Source organism: Excalfactoria chinensis, unplaced genomic scaffold (assembly GCF_039878825.1).
Source record: "Excalfactoria chinensis isolate bCotChi1 unplaced genomic scaffold, bCotChi1.hap2 Scaffold_325, whole genome shotgun sequence".
NCBI classification, from domain to species: domain Eukaryota; kingdom Metazoa; phylum Chordata; class Aves; order Galliformes; family Phasianidae; genus Excalfactoria; species Excalfactoria chinensis.
In genome coordinates this window covers 68877-86181 of record NW_027315613.1, presented here as the reverse complement: position 1 = coordinate 86181, position 17305 = coordinate 68877, and the positions used below count along the sequence as shown (strand labels likewise).

At 55.2% G+C, this 17305-nt stretch overlaps 1 protein-coding gene across 1 annotated transcript; it reads right to left on the bottom strand.

The window, feature by feature from the left end:
• Nucleotides 1-2427: 2427 nt before the first annotated feature.
• ELOB (elongin B) lies at nucleotides 2428-15196 on the bottom strand. The gene is made up of 4 exons (XM_072360733.1): nucleotides 15111-15196; nucleotides 11394-11528; nucleotides 6611-6719; nucleotides 2428-2882 (listed from the first exon to the last, which is right to left on the bottom strand). Exons 1-4 carry the CDS (start codon nucleotides 15111-15113, stop codon nucleotides 2728-2730), a joined length of 402 nt encoding a protein of 133 aa, XP_072216834.1. The 5' UTR covers nucleotides 15114-15196; the 3' UTR covers nucleotides 2428-2727.
• Nucleotides 15197-17305: the final 2109 nt, after the last annotated feature.

Sequence of the window (17305 nt, the reverse complement as noted above, 5' to 3'; positions counted from 1 at the left end):
TCCCCTATTGCCCCACATCTGCCCCCTATTGCCCCCACAACTGCCCCCCTATTGCCCCCACATCTTCCCCCTATTGCCCCACATCTGCCCCTATTGCCCCACAACTGCCCCCTATTGCCCCACATCTGCCCCCTATTGCCCCACATCTGCCCTTATTGCCCCACAACTGCCCCCCTATTGCCCCATAACTGCCCCCTATTGCCCCCACATCTGCCCCCTATTGCCCCACATCTGCCCCCTAACCACCCCCCACTGCCCCACATCTGCCCCCCTATTGCCCCACATCTGCCCCCTATTGCCCCACAACTGCCCCTATTGCCCCACATCTGCCCCCTATTGCCCCACAACTGCCCCCTATTGCCCCCACATCTGCCCCCCTATTGCCCCACATCTGCCCCCTATTGCCCCACATCTGCCCCCTATTGCCCCCACAACTGCCCCCTATTGCCCCACATCTGCCCCCTATTGCCCCCACATCTTCCCCCTATTGCCCCCACATCTGCCCCCCTATTGCCCCACAACTGCCCCCCTATTGCCCCCACATCTGCCCCCTATTGCCCCACATCTGCCCCCTAACCACCCCCCACTGCCCCACATCAGCTCGGAGCGTCGCCCCATGGGGACCCCCCCCCATCCTGGATCCACAGCGCAGGAGGAGGCCACGTCGGTACCCCCACCCTGCCCCCACATCGACCCATGGGACCCACATCTCCCTATGGGACCCCCCAAGTCTCCTCTATGGGATCCACATCACCCTATGGGACCCCCAAGGCCCCTCTATGGGACCCCCCAAGTCCCCCATGGGACCCCCCGTATGGGGACCCACATTGCCCCATGGGGACCCCCAAGTCCCCTCTATGGGACCCATATTGCCCCATGGGGACCCCCCTTATGGGACCCCACATCTCCCCATGGGACCCCCCAAGTCCCCCTCTATGGGACCCACATCACCCTATGGGACCCCCCAAGGCCCCATGGGGACCCACGTATGGGACCCACATTGCCCCATGGGACCCCCCAAGTCCCCCCTATGGGATCCACATCTCCCCACAGGACCCCCTTATGGGACCCACATCGCCCCATGGGACCCCCAAGTCCCCTCTATGAGACCCACATCTCCCTATGGGACCCCCAAGTCCCCCTCTGTGGGGACCCACATTGCCCTATGGGACCCCCCAAGTCCCCTCTATGGGACCCACATCTCCCCATGGGACCCCCCAAGTCCCCATGGGACCCCCCTTATGGGGACCCACATCGCCCCATGGGACCCCCAAGTCCCCCCCTATGGAACCCACATCTCCCCATAGGACCCCCTTATGGGGACCCCACATCGCCCCATGGGACCCCCAAGTCCCCTCTATGGGACCCATATTGCCCCATGGGACCCCCTTATGGGACCCACATCTCCCCATGGGACCCCCAAGTCCCCTCTATGGGACCCACATCACCCTATGGGACCCCCCAAGGCCCCATGGGGACCCCCCGTATGGGACCCACATTGCCCCATGGGACCCCCCAAGTCCCCCCTATGGGATCCACATCTCCCCATAGGACCCCCTTATGGGACCCACATCTCCCCATGGGACCCCCCAAGTCCCCCTCTGTGGGACCCACATCTCCCTATGGGGGCCCCCCTTATGGGACCCCAAACCCTATTGGGACCCCAAACCCTTTAATGAGATTTCAGGAGTAGACCAACGTGTACAGCTTTATTTTATAGGGTTGGGGGGGGGGGGGGGGGGGGGGGTGTCCTTTTGGGGTTATGGGGTTTGGGGTTATGGGGTTATGGGGGGTATGGGGGGTATTTGGGGCTATGGGGGTTTATGGGAGGGGTATTTGGGGTTATGGGGGGGTATATGGGGTTATGGGGTTATAATGGAGGTATATGGGGTTTATGGGGGGGGTATTTGGGGTTATGGGGGGGTATATGGGGTTATGGGGTTATATGGGGGGGGTATATGTGTCTATAGGGTTTAATGGGGGGGGTATTTGGGGCTATAGGGTTTAATGGGGCCTATTTGGGGTTATAATGGAGGTATATGGGGGTTATGGGGGTGTATATGGGGTTATGGGGGGGGTATATAGGGTTATGGGGTTATAATGGAGGTATATGGGGTTATGGGGTGTTATAATGGAGGTATATGGGGTTATGGGGGGGGTATATGGGGCTATGGGGTTATAACGGAGGTATATGGGGTTATGGGGGGGTATATGGGGTTATAATAGAGGTAAATGGGGTTCAATGGGGGCTATATGGGGTTATAATGGAGGTATATGGGGTTATGGGGGGCTATATGGGGTTATAATGGAGGTATATGGGGTTATGGGGGGGCTATATGGGGTTATAATGGAGGTATATGGGGTTATGGGGGGGTATATGGGGTTATGGGGGGGTATATGGGGTTATGGGGTTATAATGGAGGTATATGGGGTTATGGGGGGGTATATGGGGTTATGGGGTTTAATGGGGGGGGTATATGTGTCTATGGGGTTCAATGGGGGCTATATGGGGTTATAATGGAGGTATATGGGGTTATGGGGGGGGTATTTATGTCTATGGGGTATTATGGGGGGGGTATATGGGGTTATGGGGTTTAATGGGGGGCTATTTGGGGCTATAGGGTTTAATGGGGGGCTATATGGGGTTATAATGGAGGTATATGGGGTTCAATGGGGCTATATGGGGTTATAACGGAGGTATATGGGTTTAATGGGGGCTATATGGGGTTATAATGGAGGTCTATGGGGTTGAATGGGGGTATATGGGGTCACTGCACTGGGGGTCTCGTTGGCGCCCCCCGCTGAGTCCTGAGGTTTCATGACATCCGGCAGCTCGGGGGGGCTGGAAAAGGAATCGATGCGCAGCGACTCAAAGCACTCGTCTGCAATGGGGAACAACGTCAGCACCAAGGGACAACAAAGGGGACCTAATATGGCCCTAAAAGGAGCCTAAAAGGACCCGAAATGACCCCCAAAATGGGACCAAATGGGACTAAAATGGCCCTAAAAGGACCCAAATGGGGCTCAAATGGCCCTAAAAGGGACCCCAAATGGGACTAAAATGGCCCCAAATGGGACTAAAATGGGTCCAAATGGCCCCAAAATGGCCCTAAAAGGACCCCAAATGGTCCTAAAAGGACCCCAAAATGGGACCAAATGGCCCTAAAAGGACCCAAATGGGACTAAAATGGGACCAAATGAGCCCAAAATGGGCCCTAAAAGGAGCCCAAAAGGACCCTAAAAGGACCCCAAAAATGGGACTAAAAGGACCCCAAATGGGGCTCAAATGGGTCCAAAATGGCCCTAAAAGGACCCAAAATGACCCCAAAAATGGGACCAAATGGGACCAAAATGGCCCCAAATGGGACTAAAAGGACCCCAAATGGGGACTAAAATGGGTCCAAAATGGCCCTAAAAGGACCCTAAATGGCCCCAGATGGCCCTAAAAGGACCCGAAATGGCCCCTAAATGACCCCAAAATGGGACCAAATGGCCCTAAAAGGACTTAGAATGGGACTTAAATGGGGCCAAATGACCCCAAAATGGCCCTAAAAGGACCCCAAAATGGGACCAAATGGCCCTAAAAGGACCCAAAAATGGGACTAAAATGGGTCCAAATGGCCCTAAAAGGACCCAAAATGGGGACCAAATGGCCCTAAAAGGACCCAAATGGGGCTCAAATGGCCCTAAAAGGACCCCAAATGGGACTAAAATGGCCCCCAAATGGGACTAAAAGGACCCCAAATGGGGCTCAAATGGGAATAAAATGGGTCCAAATGGCCCCCAAATGGCCCCTAAAAGGACCCGAAATGGGCCCCAAATGGGACCAAATGGCCCTAAAAGGACCCGAAATGACCCCAAAATGGGACCAAATGGGACTAAAAGGTCCCCAAATGGCCCTAAAGGACCCCAAATGGGACTAAAAGGACCCGAAATGACCCCAAAATGGGACCAAATGGCCCTAAAAGGACCCTAAAAGGACCCGAAATGACCCCAAAATGGGACCAAATGGGACTAAAATGGGACCAAATGGGACTAAAAGGACCCCAAATGGGACTAAAAATGGGTCCAAAATGGCCCTAAAAGGACCCCAAATGGCCCTAAAAGGACCCTAAAAGGACCCGAAATGACCCCAAAAATGGGACCAAATGGGACTAAAATGGCCCCAAAAGGACCCGAAATGAGCCCTAAATGGGACCCAAATGGGACTAAAAGGTCCCCAAATGGCCCTAAAGGACCCCAAATGGGACTAAAAGGACCCGAAATGACCCCAAAATGGGACCAAATGGGACTAAAATGGGGCCAAATGGGTTCCAAAGTGGCCCTAAAAGGACCCCTATAATGGCCCTATAACTGCCCCCAATCCCCCCCCGCCCCATAAGTGACCCCCTAACCCCCCTCCCTGCCCCATAAGTGACCCCCAACCCCCCCTAAATGCCCCCAGATCCCCCCTCCCTGCCCCCCAACCCCCCTCCCTGCCCCATAAGTGACCCCAAATCCCCCCTCCCTGCCCCCCATTTCCCCTCCCTGCCCCATAACTGCCCCCAACCCCCCCCCCGCCCCATAACTGCCCCCATTCCCCCCCCGCCCCATAAGTGCCTCCCCAGCCCCATAAGTGACCCCCAACCCCCCCTAAATGCCCCCAGATCCCCCCTCCCTGCCCCCCAACCCCCCTCCCTGCCCCATAAGTGATCCCCAATCCCCCTTCCCTGCCCCATAAGTGCCCCCAAATCCCCCCTCCCTGTCCCCCATTTCCCCCCCCCGCCCCATAAGTGACCCCCAGCCCCATAAGTGACTCCCCCAGCCCCATAAGTGACCCCAAATCCCCCCTCCCTGCCCCCCACCACCCCCCCAGCCCCATAAGTGACCCCCTAACCCCCCTCCCTGCCCCATAAGTGACCCCCCAAACCCCCTCCACCCCATAAGCGACCCCCTAACCTCCCCCTGCCCCATAAGTGCCCCCCCAGCCTTAAAGTGACCCCAAAATCCCCCCTCCCTGCCCCATAACCCTCCTCCCTGCCCCATAACTGCCCCCCATTTCCCCCCCCCCAGCCCCATAAGTGACCCCAAATCCCCCCTCCCTGCCCCATAAGTGCCCCCAATCCCCCCATAAGTGCCTCCCCCGCCCCATAAGTGACCCCCATTCCCCCCTTCCCTGCCCCCTAAGTGCCCCCATTCCCCCTCCAGCCCCATAAGTGCCCCCCCTGCCCCATAAGTGACCCCCCATTCCCCCTCCCTGCCCCATAAGTGCCCCCAAATCCCCCCTCCCTGCCCCCCATTCCCCCTCCAGCCCCATAAGTGCCCCCAAATCCCCCCTCCCTGCCCCCCATTCCCACACCAGCCCCATAAGTGCCCCCCCTGCCCCATAAGTGCCCCCCAACCCCCCCCCCTGCCCCCCCATTTCCCCCCTCCCTGCCCCCCAACCCCCCCTCCCAGCCCCATAAGTGACACCAAATCCCCCCTCCCTGCCCCCCCATTCCCCCCTCCCTGCCCCATAACTGCCCCCCATTCCCCCTCCAGCCCCATAAGTGCCCCCCCCCGCCCCATAAGTGACCCCCAATCCCCCCCCCCTGCCCCCCAACCCCCCCCCAGCCCCATAAGTGCCCCCCCCCCGCCCCATAAGTGCCCCCCAACCCCCCCCCCCAGCCCCATAAGTGACCCTCCCATAAGTGCCCCCCCCGCCCCATAAGTGCCCCCCAACCCCCCCCCCAGCCCCATAAGTGACCCCCTAACCCCCCCCGCCCCATAACTGCCCCCATTCCCCCCCCAGCCCCATAAGTGCCCCCCCAGCCCCATAAGTGATCCCCCAACCCCCCCCAGCCCCATAAGTGACCCCCAGCCCCATAAGTGCCCCCCCCGCCCCATAAGTGCCCCCAAATCCCCCTCCTGCCCCATAAGTGATCCCCAACCCCCCCCGCCCCCCATTCCCCCCCCCTGCCCCATAAGTGCCCCCCCAGCCCCATAAGTGCCCCCAAATCCCCCCTCCCTGCCCCCCAACCCCCCCCCAGCCTCATAAGTGACCCCCAATTCCTTCTCCCTGCCCCATAAGTGACCCCAAATCCCCCCTCCCTGCCCCCCATTCCCCCCTCCCTGCCCCATAAGTGCCCCCCATTCCCCCTCCAGCCCCATAAGTGCCCCCCCGCCCCATAAGTGACCCCCAATCCCCTCCCCCTGCCCCCCAACCCCCCCCTGCCCCATAAGTGCCCCCCCCAGCCCCATAACTTCCCCCATTCCCCCCCCCCGCCCCATAAGTGCCCCCAAATCCCCCCTCCCAGCCCCATAAGTGCCCCCATTCCTCCTCTCTGCCCCACAAGTGACCCCAAAACCCCCCTAAATGCCCCCAAATCCCCCCCTCCCTGCCCCATAAGTGACCCCAAATCCCCCCTCCCTGCCCCATAACTGCCCCCTTTGCCCCCCTCCCCGCCCCATAACTGCCCCCATTCCCCCCCCAGCCCCATAAGTGCCCCCATTCCCCCCCCCCCGCCCCATAAGTGACTCCCCCTGCCCCATAACTGCCCCCCAACCCCCCCTCCCGCCCCATAACTGCCCCCATTCCCCCCCCCCATCCCCACAAGTGCCCCCCGCCCCACATGCAGTGTGTCAGACCCACCCGCGCTGCGCAGCGCCAGCCCCACGGTGGCGGGAGCCTGAGGCCGAGCCGTCTGACTCGTAAAGCCACAGTCACCCAGAGTCTGAGAGTCCTCCAGCAGCTGCTCGTCCTATGGGGCACATAGGGATCATAGGGGGACATAGGGGGCATATAGGGGGACATAGGGGGACATAGGGACACATAGGGGGACATAGGGGGACATAGGGAGATATTGGGACCCATAGGGACACATAGGGGGACATAGGGGGACATAGGGGGACATATAGGGGGACATAGGGAACCATAGGGGGACATAGGGGGACATAGGGGGACATAGGGAGATATTGGGACCCATAGGGACACATAGGGGGACATAGGGGGACATATAGGGGGACATAGGGGGACATAGGGAACCATAGGGGGACATAGGGGGACATATAGGGGGACATAGGGGGACATAGGGAACCATAGGGGGACATAGGGGGACATAGGGAGATATTGGGACCCATAGGGACACATAGGGGGACATAGGGGGACATAGGGGGACATATAGGGGGACATAGGGAACCATAGGGGGACATAGGGGGACATAGGGGGACATAGGGAGATATTGGGACCCATAGGGACACATAGGGGGACATAGGGGGACATATAGGGGGACATAGGGGGACATAGGGAACCATAGGGGGACATAGGGGGACATATAGGGGGACATAGGGGGACATAGGGAACCATAGGGGGACATAGGGGGACATAGGGAGATATTGGGACCCATAGGGACACATAGGGGGACATAGGGGGACATATAGGGGGACATAGGGAACCATAGGGGGACATAGGGGGACATAGGGGGACATAGGGAGATATTGGGACCCATAGGGACACATAGGGACACATAGGGGGACATAGGGGGACATATAGGGGGACATAGGGGGACATAGGGAACCATAGGGGGACATAGGGGGACATAGGGGGACATAGGGAGATATTGGGACCCATAGGGACACATAGGGACACATAGGGACACAAAGGGGGACATAGGGGGACATAGGGGGACATAGGGAACCATAGGGGGACATAGGGGGACATATAGGGGGACATAGGGGGACATAGAGGGACATAGAGACACATAGGGACACATAGGGACACATATGGGGACATAGGGAGACATAGGGACACATAGAGGGACACAGGAGGACATAGGAGGACACAGGGAGACATAGAGGGACATAGGGGGACATAGGGACACACAGGGACACATAGAGACCCCATGGAGACCCATAGAGACCCATAGAGACCCATAGGGAACCATAGGGACCCATAGGGATACATAGAGACACATAGAGACCCATAGAGACCCATAGGGGACACATAGAGAGACATAGGGACACATAGAGACACATAGAGGGAGATAGGGACACATAGAGGGACATAGAGACACATAGGGGGACATAGGGACACATAGAGAGACATAGGGACACATAGAGACCCCACAGAGGCCCATAGGGACCCATAGGGACCCATAGAGAGACATAGGGACCCCATAGGGACCCATTGAGAGACATAGGGACCCCATAGGGACCCATTGAGAGACATAGGGACCCATAGAGACCCATAGGGACCCATAGGGACCCATTGCGACCCATAGAGACACATAGAGACATAGGGACCCATAGGGACACATAGGGACACATACAGACCCATAGGGACCCATAGAGACACATAGAGACACATAGAGAGACATAGAGACCCATAGGGACACATATGGGGACATAGGGGGACATAGGGACACATAGGGACCATAGGGACATATAGGGGGACATAGAGGGACACATAGGGGAACATAGGGGGACATAGGGACACATAGAGAGACATAGAGACACATAGGGACCCATAGGGACCCATAGAGACACATTGGGACCCATAGAGACACATAGAGACCCATAGGGACCCACTGCGACCCATAGAGACCCATAGAGACACATAGAGACCCCATAGAGACCCATAGAGACCCATAGAGACACATAGAGACCCCATAGAGACCCACAGAGACCCATAGAGAGACATAGGGACCCATAGAGACTCCATAGAGACCCCATAGAGACCCATAGAGACCCATATAGAGCCATAGAGACCCCATAGGGAACCATAGGGACACATAGAGACCCATAGAACCCCATAGAGACCCATAGAGACACATACAGACACATAGGGACCCCATAGAGACCCACTGGGACCCATAGAGACCCATAAATACCCACAGTGACCCCATAGAGACCCATTGTGACCCCACAGAGACCCACAGGGACCCAGAGAGACCAACAGAGACCCATAGAGGCCCATTGTGACCCCATAGCGACCCATAGAGACCCATTGTGACCCCATAGAGACACATAGAGACCCATTGTGACCCCATAGAGACACATAGAAACCCCACAGAGAGCCATAGCGACCCATAGAAACCCATTGTGACCCCATAGAGACACATAGAGACCCATAGAAACCCATTGTGACCCCACAGAGACCCCATAGAGCCCCACAGAACCCCATAGAGACCCCATAGAGCCCAATAGAGACCTCCCAGAGCCTCATAAACCCCCATAGGACCCTACAGGACACCATAGAGTCCCCATAGACCCCCACAGAGACCCCATACAGCTCCACAGGACCCCATAAAGCCCCATACAGCCCCATAGGACCCCATAGAGCCCCATAGGAATCCATAGAGCCCCATAGAGACCCCATAAAGTCCCATAGGACCCTACAAAGCCCCACAGACCCCATCGATCCCCATAGGACCCCATAGGATCCCATAGAGACCCCATAGGACCCCATAGAGCCCCATAGGACCCCATAGAGTCCTATAGAGCTCCATAGGACCCCATATAGCCCCATAAAACCCTACAGAGCCCCATAGAGCCCCATAAAGCCCCATAAGACCCCATAGAGCCCCATAGAGCCCTATAAGACCCCATAGAACCCCATAGAGCCCCATAGAGCCCTATAAGACCCCATAGAGCCCCATAGAGACCCCATAGAGACCCCATAGAGACCCACAGACCCCATAGAGCCCCACAGAGACCCCATAGGACCCCATAGATCCCCATAAGACCCCATAGGACCCCATAGGACCCCATAGATCCCCATAGAGACCCCATAGGACCCCATAGAGCCCCATAGGACCCCATAGAGCCCCATAGAGACCCCATAGGACCCCATAGAGTCCTATAGAGCTCCATAGGACCCCATAGAGCCCCGTAGCACCTCACAGAACCCCATAGAGCCCCATAGGACCCCATAGAGCCCCATAGAGCCCTATAAGACCCCATAGAGACCCCATAGAGCCCCATAGAGCCCTATAAGTCCCCATAGAGCCCCATAGGACCCCATAGAGCCCCATAGAGCCCTATAAGACCCCATAGAGCCCCATAGAGACCCCATAGATCCCCATAGAGCCACACAGACTCCATAGAGCCCTATAAGACCCCATAGGACCCCATAGAGCCCCATAGGACCCCATATAGCCACATAGGACCCCATAGAGCCCCATAGAGCCCTATAAGACCCCATAGAGCCCCATAGAGACCCCATAGAGCCCCATAGAGACATCACAGAGCCCCATAGGATCCCATAGAGCCCCATAAAGCCCTATAGAACCCCACAGAGCCCCATAGGGCCCCATAGAGCCCCATAGGACCCCATAGGGCCCCATAGGACCCCATAGAGCCCCATAGAGCCCTATAAGACCCCATAGAGCCCCATAGAGCCCCACAGGACCCCATAGAGCCCCATAGAGACCCCATAGATCCCCATAGAGCCCTATAAGACCCCATAAAGTCCCATAAGAGCCCATAGAGTTCCATAGAGACCCCATAGGACCCCATAGAGTCCTATAGAGCTCCACAGGACCCCATAGAGCCCTATAAGACCCCATAGAGCCCCATAGAGCCCTATAAGACCCCATAGGACCCCATAGAGCCCCATAGAGCCCCACAGACCCCATAGAGACCCATAGAGCCCCATAGAGCCCTATAAGACCCCATAGAGCCCCATAGAGCCACACAGACCCCATAGAGCCCTATAAGACCCCATAGAGCCCCATAGAGACCCCATAGATCCCCATAGAGCCACACAGACTCCATAGAGCCCTATAAGACCCCATAGGACCCCATAGAGTCCCATAGAGCCCTATAAGACCCCATAGGACCCCATAGAGCCCCATAAGACCCCATAGAGCCCCATAGAGACCCCATAGAGCCCCATAGAGACATCACAGAGCCCCATAGGATCCCATAGAGCCCCATAAAGCCCTATAGAACCCCACAGAGCCCCATAGGGCCCCATAGAGCCCTATAGGACCCCATAGAGCCCCATAGGACCCCATAGGGCCCCATAGGACCCCATAGAGCCCCATAGAGCCCTATAAGACCCCATAGAGCCCCATAGAGCCCCACAGGACCCCATAGAGCCCCATAGAGACCCCATAGATCCCCATAGAGCCCTATAAGACCCCATAAAGTCCCATAAGAGCCCATAGAGTTCCATAGAGACCCCATAGGACCCCATAGAGTCCTATAGAGCTCCACAGGACCCCATAGAGCCCTATAAGACCCCATAGAGCCCCATAGAGCCCTATAAGACCCCATAGGACCCCATAGAGCCCCATAGAGCCCCACAGACCCCATAGAGACCCATAGAGCCCCATAGAGCCCTATAAGACCCCATAGAGCCCCATAGAGCCCTATAAGACCCCATAGAGCCCCATAGAGCCCTATAAGACCCCATAGGACCCCACAGACCCCACCTTATAGAGGCGCTGTTCCTCGGGGGGTCTTTTTAGGATCCCTTCCACGATCCTTTTGAGCTCCAACACGGTGCTGGACTCCTTGGCATCAGTGAAGATGGTCGTCTTATGGCGTCTGATCATCAGGAACACGTCCTATAGGGGAACATATGGGGTTATATGGGGTTATATGGGGTCATATAGGGCTATATAGGGTGTTCTATGGGGGGATATGGGATTATATGGGGTGTTATGGGGTATCCTTGGCATCAGTGAAGATGGTCGTCTTATGGCGTCTGATCATCAGGAACACGTCCTATAGGGGAACATATGGGGTTATATGGGGGTATATGGGGTTATATAGGGTTATATGGGGGGATATGGGGTTATATGGGGTTATATGGGGGATATGGGGTTCTATGGGGTGTTATGGGGTGTCCTTGGCATCAGTGAAGATGGTCGTCTTATGGCGTCTGATCATCAGGAACACGTCCTATAGGGTTATATGGGATCAAATAGGGTTATATGGGGTTATATGGGGTTATATGGGGTGTTATGGGGTTATATGGGTTTCTATGGGGGGATATGGGGTGTTATATGGGGTCCTATGGGGTGTTATGGGGTATCCTTGGCATCAGTGAAGATGGTCGTCTTATGGCGTCTGATCATCAGGAACACGTCCTATAGGGGATCATATAGGGTTATATGGGGTTATATAGGGTCATATGGGGTTATATGGGGGGATATGGGGTTATATGGGGCTATATAGGGTGTTCTATGGGGTGTTATGGGGTATCCTTGGCATCAGTGAAGATGGTCGTCTTATGGCGTCTGATCATCAGGAACACGTTCTATAGGGTTATATGGGATCATATAGGGTTATATGGGGTTAGATGGGGGGATATGGGGTGTTATATGGGGTTATATGGGGGGTTATGGGGTTATATGGAGTTATATGGGGTTCTATGGGGGGATATGGGGTTATATGGGGTATCCTTGGCATCAGTGAAGATGGTCGTCTTATGGCGTCTGATCATCAGGAACACGTCCTATAGGGGATCATATAGGGTTATATGGGGTTATATAGGGTCATATGGGGTTCTATGGGGGGATATGGGGTTATATGGGGCTATATAGGGTGTTCTATGGGGTGTTATGGGGTATCCTTGGCATCAGTGAAGATGGTCGTCTTATGGCGTCTGATCATCAGGAACACGTCCTGTATGGGGTTATATAGGATCATATGGGGTTATATGGGGTTCTATGGGGGGATATGGGGTTATATGGGGCTATATAGGGTGTTCTATGGGGTGTTATGGGGTATCCTTGGCATCAGTGAAGATGGTCGTCTTATGGCGTCTGATCATCAGGAACACGTTCTATAGGGTTATATGGGATCATATAGGGTTATATGGGGTTAGATGGGGGGATATGGGGTGTTATATGGGGTTATATGGGGGGTTATGGGGTTATATGGAGTTATATGGGGTTCTATGGGGGGATATGGGGTTATATGGGGTATCCTTGGCATCAGTGAAGATGGTCGTCTTATGGCGTCTGATCATCAGGAACACGTCCTATATGGGGTTCTATGGGGTTCTATGGGGTTCTATGGGGGGATATGGGGTTAGATGGGGTTCTATGGGGTGTTATGGGGTTCTATGGGGTGTTATGGGGTCCTATGTTGTTCTATGGGGTTCTATGGGGCCATATGGGATCCTACAGGGTCCTATGTAGTTCTATGGGGTCCCATGGGGTTCTATATGGTCCTATGTAGTTCTATGGGGTCCTATGGGTTTCTATAGGGTCCTATGTAGTTCTATGGGGCCATATGGGATCCTATAGGGTCCTATGTAGTTCTATGGGGTCCTATGTAGTTCTATGGGGCCATATGGGATCCTATAGGGCCCTATGTTGTTCTATGGGGTTCTATGAGGCCATATGGGATCCTATTGGGTCCTATGTTGTTCTATGGGGTTCTATGGGGCCATATGGGATCCTATGGGGTCCTATGTATTTCTATGGGGTCATATGGGATCCTATAGGTTCCTATGTTGTTCTATGGGGTCATATGGGATCCTATAGGGTCCTATGTAGTTCTATGGGGCCATATGGGATCCTATGGGGTCCTATGTATTTCTATGGGGTCCCATGGGGTTCTATATGGTCCTATGTAGTTCCATGGGGTCCTATGGGATCCTATAGGGTCCTATGTAGTTCTATGGGGCCATATGGGATCCTATGGGGTCCTATGTAGTTCTATGGGGTCCTATGTAGTTCTATGGGGTCCTATGTAGTTCTATGGGGCCAAATGGGATCCTATAGGGTCCTATGTAGTTCTATGGGGTCCTATGGGGTTCTATAGGGTCCTATTTAGTTCTATGGGGCCATATAGGATCCTATAGGTTCCTATGTAGTTCTATGGGGTCCTATGGGATCCTATAGGTTCCTATGTAGTTCTATGGGGCCATATGGGATCCTATAGGGTCCTATGTAGTTCTATGGGGCCATATGGGATCCTATAGGTTCCTATGTAGTCCTATGGGATTCTATAGGGTCCTATGTTGTTCTATGGGACCATATGGGATCCTATAGGGTCCTATGTAGTTCTATGGGGCCATATGGGATCCTATGGGGTCCTATGTAGTTCTATGGGGTCCTATGTAGTTCTATGGGGCCATATGGGATCCTATAGGGTCCTATGTTGTTCTATGGGGCCATATGGGATCCTATAGGGTCCTATGTTGTTCTATGGGGTTCTATGGGGCCATATGGGATCCTATGGGGTCCTATGTAGTTCTATGGGGTCCTATGGGGTTCTATGTAGTTCTATGGAGTTCTATGGGGCCATATGGGATCCTATAGGTTCTTATGTAGTTCTATGGGGCCATATGGGATCCTATGGGGTCCTATGTAGTTCTATGGGGTCCTATAGGGTCCTATGTAGTTCTATGGGGTCCTATGTAGTTCTATGGGGCCATATGGGATCCTATAGGGTCCTATGTTGTTCTATGGGGTTCTATGGGGCCATATGGGATCCTATAGCGTCCTATGTTGGTCTATGGGGCCATATGGGATCCTATAGGGTCTTATGTAGTTCTATGGGGCCATATGGGATCCTATAGGGTCCTATGTTGTTATATGAGGTTCTATGGGGTCCTATGTTGTTATATGGGGTTCTATGGGGCCATATGTGATCCTATAGGGTCCTATGTTGTTATATGGGGTTCTATGGGTTCCTATGTTGTTATATGGGCTTCTATGGGGTTCTAAGGGATCTTATGGGGTCATATGGGGTTCTATGGGGCCATATGGGACCCTATAGGTTCCTATGTAGTCCTATGGGGTTCTATAGGGTACTATGTAGTTCTATGGGGTCCCATGGGGTTCTATGGGGCCATATGGGATCCTATAGGGTCCTATGTAGCTCTATGGGGTCCTATGGGGTCCTATGTTGTTCTATGGGATCCTATAGGGTCCTATGTTGTTCTATGGGGCCATATGGGATCCTATAGGGTCCTATGGGGTCCCATGTAGTTCTATGGGGTCCTATTTTGTGGGCGTGGCTTCGCCTATTGGTGGGCGTGGCCTCCCCGTCCGGCCCCTCGCTGTCAATCAAAGACCCCCCTCAAACCCCCTGCTTAAGCCCCGCCCCCTCCCGCCCTAAGCCCCGCCCCCTCCCGTTAAGCCCCGCCCCCTTTCATGGCCCCGGTTCCCCCCCCCCCCCCCTCCCGTTACCATCTTCGCTCCTCTCCGCTCTCCTATCCCGTCACTCCCCGCGGGCCGGAAATGCTCCTTACTTCCGCTTCCGGTTTCTTTACATCGTCCCCTGCCCCTTCCTCCTTCTCCTTTCACTTCCGCTTCCGGTTTATCCGCCTACATCCTGTGTGGGCGCCGCCATCTTGGGAGGGGGAGGGGAGAGCGGGCGGTTCTATAGGGGATCTATGGAGCGCTATGGGGCCTGTGGGGACGTATGGGGGCCTATGGGTCTATGGGGTCCCTATGGGGTCCCTATGGGGTTCTTATGGGGTCTATAGGGTCCCTATGGGGCCATATGGGATCCTATGGGGCACTGTATGGTCCTTATGGGGTCCTTATGGGTCTATAGGGTCCCAATGGAGTCCCTATGGGGTCCTTAATGGGTCCTTATAGGGTCTATGGGATCCTTATGGGGTCCCTATGGGGTCCCTATGGGTTCCTTATTGGTCTATGGGATCCTTATGGGGTCCCTATGGGGTCCCTATGGGGTCCCTATGGGATCCTTATGGGGTCCTTATGGGTCTATGGGGGCCCTATGGGGCCATATGGGATCCTATGGGGTCCTTATGGGGTCCTTATGGGGGTCTTTATGGGGTCCTTATGGGTCTATGGGGTCCCTATGGGGCCATAAAGGATCCTATGGGGCACTGTGGGGTCCCTATGGGGTCCTTATGGGGTCTTTATGGGGTCCCTATGGGGTCCTTATGGGCCATGAAGGATCCTATGGGGTCTATGGGGTCCCTATGGGGTCCTTATGGGTCTATGGGGTCCCTATGGGGCCATAACGGGATCCTATGGGGCACTATGGGGTCCTTAATGGGTCCTTATAGGGTCTATGGGATCCTATAGGGCACTGTGGGTTCCTATGGGGTCCCTATGGGGTCCTTATGGGCCTATGGGATCCTTATGGGGTCCCTATGGGGTCTTTATGGGGTCCTTATGGGTCTATGGGGTCCCTATGTGGCCATATGGGATCCTATGGGGCACTGTGGGGTCCCTATGGGGCCCTTATGGATCTATGGGGTCCCTATGGGGCCATAAGGGATCCTATGGGGCACTGTGGGGTCCCTATGGGGTCCTTATGGGGTCTTTATGGGGTCCCTATGGGGTCCTTATGGGCCATGAAGGATCCTATGGGGTCTATGGGGACCCTATGGGGTCCCTATGGGGTCCTTATGGGTCTATGGGGTCCCTATGGGGCCATAACGGGATCCTATGGGGCACTATGGGGTCCTTAATGGGTCCTTATAGGGTCTATGGGATCCTATAGGGCACTGTGGGTTCCTATGGGGTCCCTATGGGGTCCTTATGGGTCTATGGGATCCTTATGGGGTCCTTATGGGGTCTTTATGGGGTCCTTATTAGTCTATGGGGTCCCTATGGAGCCATAAAGGGATCCTATGGGGCACTGTGGGGTCCCTATGGGGTCCCTATGGGGTCCTTATGGGGTCTATGGGGTCCCTATGGGGCCATATGGGATCCTATAGGGCACTGTGGGGTCCTTATGGGGTCCCTATGGGGTCCTTATGGGGTCTTTATGGGGTCCTTATGGGTCTATGGGGGCTCTATGGGGCCATAAAGGGATCCTATGGGGCACTGTGGGTCCCTATAGGGTCCCTATGGGGTCCCTATGGGGTCCTATGGGGCACTGTGGGGTCCCTATGGGGTCTATAGGGTCCCTATGGGGTCCTTATGGGGTCCTTATGGGGTCCTTATGGGGTCTATGGGGTCCCTATGGGGTCCTATGGGGCCATAAAGGGATCCTATGGGGCACTGTAGGGTCCCTATGGGGTCCTTATGGGGTCTATAGGGTCCCTATGGGGTCCTTATGGGGTCTTTATGGGGTCCATATGGGTCTATGGGGTCCCTATGGGGCCATATGGGATCCTATGGGGCACTATGTGGTCCTTATGGGGTCATAAAGGGATCCTATGGGGCACTGTGGGTTCCTATGGGGTCCTTATGGGTCTATGGGATTCTTATAAGGTCTTTATGGGGTCCCTATAGGTTCCTTATGGGTCTATGGGGTCCCTATGGGGTCCTTATGGGTCTATGGGGTCCTATGGGTTCCTTATGGGTCTATGGAGTCCCTATGGGGTCTTTATGGGTCTATGGGGTCCCTATGGGGCCATAAAGGATCCTATGGGGCACTGTGGGGTCTATGGGGTTCCTAT